The sequence below is a fragment of the Amphibalanus amphitrite genome, unplaced genomic scaffold (genome assembly GCF_019059575.1).
Source record: "Amphibalanus amphitrite isolate SeventyFive unplaced genomic scaffold, NRLGWU_Aamphi_draft 000177F_arrow, whole genome shotgun sequence".
Taxonomy (NCBI): domain Eukaryota; kingdom Metazoa; phylum Arthropoda; class Thecostraca; order Balanomorpha; family Balanidae; genus Amphibalanus; species Amphibalanus amphitrite.
The window spans coordinates 76749-87364 of record NW_024881672.1 but is presented as its reverse complement, the minus strand read 5'-3'; the positions used below and the strand labels follow the sequence as shown (position 1 = coordinate 87364).

General features: G+C 47.1%; 1 protein-coding gene across 2 annotated transcripts; it reads right to left on the bottom strand.

Annotated features, from left to right (window-relative positions):
* Positions 1–438: 438 nt before the first annotated feature.
* On the bottom strand, positions 439–10475 carry LOC122383933 (transmembrane protein 120 homolog). Of its 2 annotated transcripts, none has more exons than XM_043370817.1 (9): positions 10306–10475; positions 8837–8928; positions 5395–5513; positions 4885–5064; positions 4076–4168; positions 2679–2896; positions 1684–1907; positions 1064–1268; positions 439–752 (listed from the first exon to the last, which is right to left on the bottom strand). In XM_043370817.1, the coding sequence occupies exons 2-9, from the start codon at positions 8906–8908 to the stop codon at positions 664–666; spliced, it is 1200 nt and encodes a 399-aa protein (XP_043226752.1). In that variant the 5' UTR covers positions 8909–8928; positions 10306–10475; the 3' UTR covers positions 439–663. The 2 variants fall into 2 exon arrangements, with proteins under 2 accessions (XP_043226752.1, XP_043226751.1); XM_043370816.1 differs by lacking the exon at positions 10306–10475 and adding an exon at positions 9163–9343.
* Positions 10476–10616: the final 141 nt, after the last annotated feature.

The window sequence follows — 10616 nt, the reverse complement described above, 5'->3', positions numbered from 1 at the left end:
ATATCTAAGAAAGCATATTTGAATTCACACATGCTTTCATTGAGATTCTCAGTGAAGATTGCCAGAGGCTCACAACTTATAACTTGTGAACCTTTAGCAATGTTGCCAGATACACATGAGCTGCAGTCACATTATGAAGCTATTAGCTATTATTTGCTCCCTTGCCTCTTATCCTACATTCTAGGTAAGAAGGTAAGAATTAGGTAGCAGCCTCTCAAAATGTTGAGGATTGGGCAGATGCTGCTGGCAACGAATGACCCTTTGTCACTTGACATGTAATGACAAAGGTCAATCCAAAGACAGCAGGCTTATTTTCAATAGCAAGCTACTAGGTGGACCACCACATAGGTAGCTGAATACATTGCTCAGTCAGCCTGCAAGAGGTATTCCATCTCACCACACCACCTTGATCAGCAGTCAGTGCCTGAAAGACAAAGATTGCCACCATGCAAATACTTTATTTCCTTGAGGAGGTCCACCTAAATTTGGTGTTACATCGAAAGTACACTATAACAGTTCTGCCCCTCCCCCCCCCCCTAGCGACAGCCACCATCGCATAACACATTGACTAAGTCACAGCTGGGTCGGATGCACATTGCACACGCGCCGGAGTCGCCAGACCGGCGCGACAGCCTCTGTGGGGCGCGGGGCCGAGCGGCCGATCTAGTCGTCCTTCTTGGCCGTCTCAGAGGGTCCCTCCTCCGACTGGGTGCTGGCCAGAGACTCGGCAGAGTCGCGGCTGCCCAGCTGGTCTGTGGAGAACAACAGGGAGGATGTTAGACCATCGGAGCCACTGTAGGCGAGCGCCAAAAAAGTAACTGAATTTAGCGACAATGGCACTAGTCAGAAGTCATGCTTCCTCGGCCGAGATGGGCGCCAAATAACCCTGGCGTTTGTACCTAATTGGCTTATTTATATGGAACTTAAAAATGCGAGATATATCAGCTAATGATAGTTAATCTGTCATACAGAAAGTGATAAGAAAACTGAACAAGTTATGCTGTAGCCTAGGTCCAGACAGTGATTAACCGTTAGCGCCGGTTTCGGTTCCCAATCACCCCACCTTTTGTCCGGCCGCGGTCACCGGCGTCGGCTGCTGACAGGGAGACGGCGCGGCTGCGGCTCTTGTGCGTCCACACGTGCTTGTCGAGCCTGGTGAAGCGGTACTTGAGCTTCCAGTCCTCCTTGATCTTCTGCCGGATCACCAGCGACGTGGTGATGGTGTTTCCGACGGCCAGCACCAGGAACAGTACGCTCAGCGCCCACACCTGCCAACAAGACAGCACAGAACGATTCAGTATGGCATAAAACGATGGGTTACTACGGAACTTTTTTAACACTGGTCACTACGGATAAAAGTGCAGCACTGGGGCGAGCAGGACGGAGGGCTATTTGACCGCAGCGCTTTTGCGCCGTGTGTATAGATTATGACCTGTTTATTGACCAGGAGTTTTGCACCATTAATGTACACACAACCATATCCACGATCTTCCCACCAATGATTCGACCCGACTTTGCAAGCGATGGGAACATATGATAACACACTACTTCTCCCAAGCAGCTTTGTCCTACGCCAGCGCCACCTGCTCCGAGCGGTTTGTACGCGCCTCTGGCGGACATTGCACGAACCACAGCGCCAGACCCCGGTGTCTTGTCGCTTGCGCGACTTTGTTCCACACCCACCTGCCATGTGGCCTCCGGGTGAAGGCTGAGCTGGTACAGCGCGTAGGCGTTGTAGAACTCAAACACGTATCCCACGTAGAGGAACGGCAGCAGGAACGTCAGGCCCTTCCACATCCACGAGTGGAAGCCCTCGATGGTGATGTCCATGTCGCGTCGCTCGCCGAGCGCCTTGAGCCGGTACAGGCAGCCGCGCTGGTACATGAACTGCAGATACTGTACGGAGGCTGCGGGAAGGCACCGGCGGGCAGGTCAGAACAGCGACTGCATTGGATGCGACACAATTATCCGTGCCTGCAATTGGTTAGCTAAGTTGGCATAACCTTGTAAATCGAAATCCCGTCGCCCATGGTCTGAACTTATAAAGAGTTCGTTTAGGAACTTCGCTAGCTAGTTAATGTTTATTTTACGTCAGAATGGTGTCAACAAACATTACGTACACAATATTTGTCATTTAGATTGAGGCACACACAAAAGGAAAAACAGTTTAGATATGATTTATTATGACTATGAGCCATATTACGGAATTTCCGCACAATGAGTACCACTGAACCGAACACTGAATATAGACTATTTGGTGTGCCTCGCTCACAAAAAAAAAACGAACTCAGAACTTTGACGACCTCCCACGTTTGGTCGATCGCCGTCCGGAACGTACCAGAAGTGCGGATAAACACTAAACAGTAGTCAGCACTGTTTATAAAACTGGCCTCCCGGGCTCAACTCGAGCTGGACTTTGGAAACTAACGATACGATTTGGGGTCAACCGCAAAACAGCACTAAATGTTGTAGCTAGAAGCGTATGCAATTGTACGCAGAGGCAGGAGTACTTCTTTATTGAAATGTTAGTGAACGAAATTGCGGCTTTTTGCGTAAAATATTATGATCAAAATTATGATTCAGCTAAAATGCAGCTATGTTGGATGAGAAGTGTGTACATAACGTATTATATGACACAAGGTGTACAAGGGATTCACATGACACTCCTCCCAACTCACATATATAGACGTTGAATATGTTGAACTGCATCCTGAACATGTGGTAGACCTCGCCGACTGGCCAGACGAGCAGGATGCCCGAGAGGACGCAGGAGATGAAGTGGTGCGCCCGGTACCAGCCCTTGATGCGCGAGCCGTTCACCCGCAGAATCGACTCGCGGATCGTCAGGGTGCAGTAGTACCACACCAGCATGAACATGAACACCAGGTCCAGGATCCTGGAACACGGCGAGGGAGCGTCACGGCGGGGTAGCAGCACTCCGTGGGTAATGTGTAGATTTCAATGTTCAAACCCAGAAGGGCACGTCCATAAGTAGGATATGAAGCACAATGCATACTTAGAGTAAATCAAGACATCATTTTTTACCACATGAGACTAGTAAAAAAATGAGATTTTTACCAAACCAGTAAAACGCCTTTTGGGCGAAGAACGAGCGAGCGAGATGGTGAGCCCTGCAGGCTGCACGTGCGGAAGGGCCAGAGGGTACTTCCAACGGGTTTGCGCAAAGCACCCTTCTAACCGGTCGCTAGCGGTGTACCAAATTTGAACGCAATCGGCCCAGCCGTTCCTGAGATCTGGAAGCGGCATTCTGCACGTGCGCACGTGCAAACGGGGTCCAAACTGACTTTTGCACGGCACCCTACTAACCGGTCCCCAACCGTGTACCAAATTTGAGCGCAGTCGGCCCAGCCGTTCTCGAGATCTGGAAACGCCCCCTGCACGTGCGCACGTGCAGTAGCACCCTAACCGCAACACATGGGAATGCATTGCCTGGTGGGTGCCTACCTGTATGCCAAGTTTCAGCGAAATCGCCCCAGTAATTACCGAGTTACTGAAACGGGAACAAATTTGGCACCTCTTATTCTTGTATTTTGCACGTGCACTGGGGGTGACCCACATGCATCGAGAGTATCCTATTTTGGGTAGAAGGGATGCTGCTACCCTATAAAAATTACCGCAAGTCAATCGCCCAAGCGGCTGCTGAGACATGAGCCTCTCAAAATCACTACTTTTGCAAAACAGCTTGAACACCCTTGACTTTTCACGTGGCACGTGCCACGACGGTCACTGAGATGCATCAAAAGTAGTCAATTACGGGGTAGAAGGGATGGGGCTACCCAGCAAAAAAGACCGCAGGCCAATCGGTCCAGCGGTTGCTGAGATACATATAAGCCTCTCAAAAGCGTTACAGGCCGGGCCGGGCCGGGCCGCTCATACTGATATTTTTCCGTTATATTGAAAAGACTCACTTCGCTCGCTGCGCTCGCTCGCTCGTAATAATAGGCAGTATGAGTAGACATCCCCTAAAATTGTTTACCAAAATAAAAGGCAGTAGACATCTCCTAATAATTTATTCGCATGTCTACAGAAGGGTTTATGTTCTGCGTCTACTCACCTGTTTTGGAAGAACAGACTCGTCACGGCTATCGCCATTGAGATGGCGTTCAGGACCAGTTTGAACTTCTCGTACTCGTCCTTGTACTTGAACCTGTCGACGGAAAAGTCCGATAATGAGTATTTGGAAGGTAATGAAGGTTGGCACTTTTTGCAACTAGCGCTGATTGTGTGAAAACTGACGATATTTTAGTCATTCGCTCCTGTTCGCGGACAACGAAACAAATTAAATAGCGCATCCGTTACTGCATCACTGTATCAAGCCTCCAAACTCAACGACATTTCATTCCCTTCGCGTTAAGTTTATCAAATCAGTACGGTGGTCTTCGGACGTCCGTTCTCGTCCATATCACACGTTCTAGTACCGCCTAATCTCCGCGATAGTAAAACATGATCTCACGCTCTGAAGATGAGTTGCGTAACATGTCGGATCACACTACCACATATCTGAGTGGCGGTGTTGGCTGACCGGTGACTCCTCAGATTGGGCCTAGCTCGTAATCCGCACAGTACACCGGACACACACTATCTCGGTACAGTGTCACGAAGACAGCAGCACTTTTGGGGACGCTTTTTTTATCTCTTCACACTTTTTTGCCAGTGCTTCCGGTAATTCAAAACATCGTGTCGAACATAAAACGTAGCATCACATAACCACAAATGATATCTGACCTAAGCACAATTTGAGTTTACTCGTTCCTCATCCTCCCTGAGTCTGCCTTCGCCGCTTTACGGCACAATCCCAACGAAGTTAGTTTTATGTTTTATACCTAAGCAGCGTGTCAAGGTGTCACCCAAAACTCAACACACCTGTCGTTTTTGTTGAGTATGGACACGTTGACGCTGCCGAGGATGACCTTGAGGTAGACGTCGTTCTCGCGCGGCAGGAAGTTCTCCATCTGATACAGCTGCGCCTTCCGCCGGATCAGGTCCTTGCTCAGGTCCTGCGCTTTTATCTGAACCTCCGGGTCATTGGCACTGGAGCTGAACCTGTTATAAGCATGATACAGAAGGAAGTGTCAGAAACCCGCGCAGTATGCCGCCACAAAAGTTACACGACTGGGAAATGTGTAGTAACTACTAGTTGGCCAAAAATACGAATCGTCGCGAAATCCTCGAATGTGAACAAAGATAAAACTAGTCCACAAACCTTAAGATCACATCGCGTTCTTAAAAAATTAGGCAATACCAAACAAAGCTTTGCACGGAAAGTAATCGGTTGGTCACTCCGACTGGTCGATTTGTTGATGCTCACCCGGTTCACTCAATTAATCAATTTGGTCAATGATACCGTTCGGTAGCTTCTTCGACGACACTCACCGTTTTGTGGATTTGTTGATGATGCCCAGTCTGTAGCGCTGGTGGTTGATGTTCTTCAGACATTTCGCCTGTAGCTTGTTCACCTCCTGTAGCCGATCCAGGTACTCTTTGTGCACCGCCTGAGGATATAAGAATATCAGTCAACAGAGTTGATAGACCGAAATAAAGTAATCATTCAGTTAATAAATAAAAAATAAAAAATGGCAGGGACGTAAGACGTTATTCTGAATGAACCAATGCCACTATTTTAATAGCTTCACCAGAGTGTGCGCTAAAATGGAGAGATGGGTCAAGTGTTAGTCATGTATCCATGGTCATATTATGGATCAGTCACATACGAAAAAAATTCTACACGTCAAATCGAACTAGATCAGAGGTGGATCCTTAACGGGGTCAAAACATGACATTCACTCACAGTAAATTCTTCCCTCAGTGAGCCAGGGTAACTGTTGGTACTAAAATCTTGATTATGCGAAGATGCACTGCGGTTTTGCAATCGATGATAGGGAGTACGTTGGCGACTACGGACTTTGTACCGAGCTGTGCCGGAAATATGATGCATCGCCGATTCTTATATAGGATTCATTTGCTGTTGGTTTCCACCGGCCTCACGACATATACCCATTGGAAACCATTGAAGATCACTGAATCGGTAAATATGACAAAGCTCATCAAGGCATCAAGCTTTCTCTTCCGGTTCGGCTTGGAACGCTACCAAATTTTCCACATGCGCCTGCAGCACGTGCACTTACTCCGCGGCGGTCGGCACCACGCCCCCGGCGACCTTTGTCCCCGGGACCACCTGACCTTTGACCCGGCCGAGTGGGCTCGCGGGCTCCCTCCCAGTGACCCCGGGCGGTCGTTGAGCGGCAGTGACCACCCGGGGTGAGGGGCACCGGCAGATGAGACGTGGATAAGACCACCAGCGACGAAAGGAACAAAGGGCGACATGGCACGCGAACTTGTATCACTTGCAAGTGATTGCGCCGCTTGCAACCACGGAGGGAACTACGTTGAGAAAAAGATAATGTCTAGAGCGGCATTTGGTTAAGAAATGCAAAAGTCACTTTCTTGTTTCACATGGCGTAAGAAAGTACACCAATAAACTTACAATGACCGCACTGCAGCCCACATGAGGACAGCGGCCTTTGCATAAAGGTCATTTGCATTTATACTGCTAACGACCTTTGTCAATTTACATACAGATGAGACGGTCGACATCGCAACTGAAAAGAGGTAAAAGACGCCACGATACAGAGAGAGTATTCTTCCAGCCAAAAGAAAACCGTGTGCAAGTGAAACTGTACTACCACGTAACACGATTAGAGGAACCACCCGCGCACAGGAATACCGAGCATACAGGGTGTCTCAAAAGTTCGTTCACAGGTACCAGCCATGCTTTTTTGTCAATAATTCTGAATCAACAAGAAATTAACAGTCGAAATTTTGCATGGGCATTGGTGACAACCTTCCTCAAGCAGTCTCATTGTTTTCAAGTGCATTCGACCCTTCATGAGCTCACAAAAAGGGTTCACCTCTGACCATGGGTCAGGCACGAAAATGTAGGTTGCAAAGTCGGGTATGTTGTGAAACTCTCTGTTTCAGGAGTAATGGGAATGGTTAAGTCGGAAATGACACATGGCTAAGTGTCGGCGAGGATGAGTGCAACATGATGATCATCTCATAAAAACGGTGGCTAAAATTTTTGAAGGACGAAACCATGCGAGACTAACGGCGTTTTGAACGACCCTCGCACGACAGCAGACTCGTGTTCCGGAAAGCAGCTGAAAATGCGGTCATAACTATTGAAAACTGGCAAGACGGTCACAGACAGAGGTTACCCATTTTCAAAAAGTGCAGGTCATCGTAAAATAAAGACAAATTATAATTTAAAATTGTTTATTATATCTATAACGCTAATTTTTGGGGACAATAACACAAAAATCGTCAATGCCAAGGACACCTGACCCTCCAAAAGTGTCAGTTATTGTACAATTTTATCTAACGAAGTTTCAAGAGGCAGATCTGCAGCGAATAATTTTCTTTTAAACACAAAATCCCGATAAAACCACACGATGGACTGGTTTGGGCCGTTTACAAAGCAGAACATCTCCCGAGGAAAACACTCCGCAACCGAGCGAAGGTCTTGGCATGGGGAATGACGAGCGCTTGGAATTTGCAAAATTTGCACAATGTGTCTGAGAAACAGACGTCCGACACATTCTGCTACCATATGATGCGAAAAATTTACTCCTGGCACTTACCGTTTGTTCAGGACTGGGGTCGTTTTGAAAAGGAAAATGGCGCTTGGGATGTCGGCGCCAGTCATTCATGAAGGAGTTAGCGCCAGAGAATGCCTACAAAATACTCAAGAATGGTGTCGATGCAAGCTGTCGGCTTTCAGGGAAAATCAGATGTTGCCGGGGAGCTAGTCAAAACTAAATCCGACGCAGAAACTGCAGGGGATTCCCCTGCAAGAGCTTGAAAGCTGGTAACCTTTTATCAGCCTCCGGCAGCTGACGGAGCAACAAAAATCGGTATGAGCAAATATTTTTGGAGATACAGCAAAGGGGTTGGTTTCCAACCTTCTTAATCAGTTGTCAAAGCATGCATATTTGTCTGGTGTACACACAGACACCAAAACCTTATACTTTTGGCCGGTTCTTATATGCTTTATTGGCATGGGAAATGTGTGAACGAACTTTTGAGACACCCTGTAGATTGCGCGAAGTTATTTTACCGTATCCGAGCGGCGAGCCGCATAATTGTACTCTCAATTCGTACGTTCGAACAGCTCGTGTGTAGTTTGCATGGTTGAAAATAAAATAGAAATAGCAAAATAGAAACACGATTTGAGCCCGCCCAAAACGCAGCTTTGTTGACTAACGAATTCCTTAGGGATACAAATGTACAAAACAGTTGCCAGTATCGCCCCAAATCTGGCTCGATCAAAACTAATTTCACGACTTTCAAACAAATTTCATGAGCTTATTGCTTTACGTGTCAGTTCGTCTCGGTCAGTGCAAACGTAGCGCCCCGAAAAGCGAAGTAACCGTAAAAATATATCGGGCAGTCCAACAGTAACATCTCTTGAACCTCCGACCAGTGACCACCTTTGCGTCTGACATCCCTTCTATGGGTTCTATCCCAGTCTCTAGCCACCAAGTGCTTTGTATTTCTCTGTGAGCGAGTCCCACCGTCCCCATCCGCCCGTGTCTCACCCCTAGCGGCTTGCATTCCTCAGTCTCATTCTGACTATCAAGTCCCCATCATCTCTTGTCTTTCCTCTAGCGCCCTGTATCTATTCCTCGGTAAGCGAGTCCCGCTATCCAGTTCCCAATCTCAACCACCCGCGTCTTACCCAGAGTATATAAAAACGACGGCTTACCTCTAGCGCCTCGACTACTCGAACAGCGAGTCCCTGTAATGACCCCAGTCTCACCTCTAGCGCCTTGTACTCCTCGGTGAGCGAGTCCCACTCCTCCAGACACTCCTCCACGGTGCCGTGCTCCATGGCGGCAACCCGTCCGTCACCTGTGGCAGCACAGCCAGTCAGTGGAGACCCGAGTATCACGAGACGTACACACGCACACTGCGCGTGTCACAGAAAACGCCGACACCTAAAGAGCAGTAGCACAGTGCACATATGGTTCAGGTGTCTCTTCGCGCCCGGGTACACACACAGATTACCGGCGATGACTCTGGTCCGTTGGTGGTGGTTGCCGATCTGATAGGTGTCGCTGACGTCACCGGGCATCTCCCACGCACCTCAGCGGGACGGACCGACGGGTCGGCGGTGAGCGACGGCCGGCAGCGCGTGCTACGGCAGCGCTCTGATACCACCAGTCGCCGGATCAGACGGCCGGCGGCTGATCGTCCACCGTAAACACCCGCCTCACGCCATGGTGACAGCGGCCAGCCGCCGGGCGCCGGGGCTCCGCGTGACCCAGTCCCAGACACGGGCCGCACCAGGGGTGGAGCACGGAGGTGTCGGCCCAAAGTGCCCCAAATGGTGCCAATAGCGGTGTGATGGCAGGATCACTAGTGCCATTCCTTTGGTAATCAATTACCAGATAACATGTTAACAGTTAACCTGATAATTTGTTGGTTAAACTGGGCAAGCATTGTGTTTCATGAACACATGGTTGAAACAACACAAAAAACCTATCAGAAATATTATAATATTATCTAATCTTTAGCATCAAAAATGACATTAAAAACACTTTTAACAGTGATATTGGTATTGAATCTTAAAAAACAACTAGAAGAAAAACAATAACATTTTATCTGACACTATCTAAAAAAAATGTTATTTGCCATTTAAGTGAAATAAGCTGTTTTGGGCACTAAACAATTTATAGGTACATTTAATTTGAAGATATAAGCCTACTTTGGCATAATTCAAATTGTAATTGTAATGTTCCACAGTTTCAGTTTACATTTTTAAGATGCAAGCAAAATGATAAAACAAATGAGCAACATCTCATGCAAAACAATAATTTAGAAAGCAACATAACATAAAAATCAGAGATTTTTTATATAAAGGTATTGATGAAATTTAAGATCTCATCTGAAAGAAAAATAGGTTAAAACAAAGGAAATTACGCGCATAGGAAGCCCAATAGCTCCACCACCCGGGGGCGGTGGGGGAGGGGATCTGGACATTTCAAATAATTTACATTATGTAATGACACCCTGTTTTGATCTATATACACATCCAATGCATAAAGTGACACGTATTTCGATTTGGATCTGACCTAACATACTGAGAATTGGCGCAAAGCCCCTGCCAAAATCAGCAATGAGATAGTCAATAAAGAATGCCTCAATCAAGAATCGACTCAAGATAGCAGTAGACTTATATTCTGGATATCAATCTGAAGCACATTATTATATGTTCCATCACCTTACCTTACGGATCAAGAGCCGACTTCAACTCTCAATGCATTTCATGTTTATGCCAAGTTCATGCATTGTTATCTGCTAGTAGACGATAAGCGGCGCAAATTGAAGACAACTCTGTAAAAAAAAGAGGTCTTTAGAGATGACATCACAAAACCGTCCCTGCATTCTTAGCCAAATTTGGACCGTTTGTAAATATCTTACTTCTGCAATAAATTTATTGATATGTTAAGCAACAGTGTTCATACTCATTTCTGTAAAGGAAGCAAAAGTATTATTTTCAAGTCGTACAAAGCTAATTTTCCAGAAAACAACTTTAT

Excerpts from the sequence above, each read along its gene's own strand:
- LOC122383933 (XM_043370817.1), bottom strand. The coding sequence starts at position 8,908 with ATGGAGCACGGCACCGTGGAGGAGTGTCTGGAGGAGTGGGACTCGCTC. Across the intron at positions 5,514-8,836 it reads AGGAGTACAAGGCGCTAGAG|GCGGTGCACAAAGAGTACCT; the intron begins GTGAGACTGGGG and ends TTATATCCTCAG. Across the intron at positions 1,908-2,678 it reads CATATTCAACGTCTATATAT|CCTCCGTACAGTATCTGCAG; the intron begins GTGAGTTGGGAG and ends GCCTTCCCGCAG.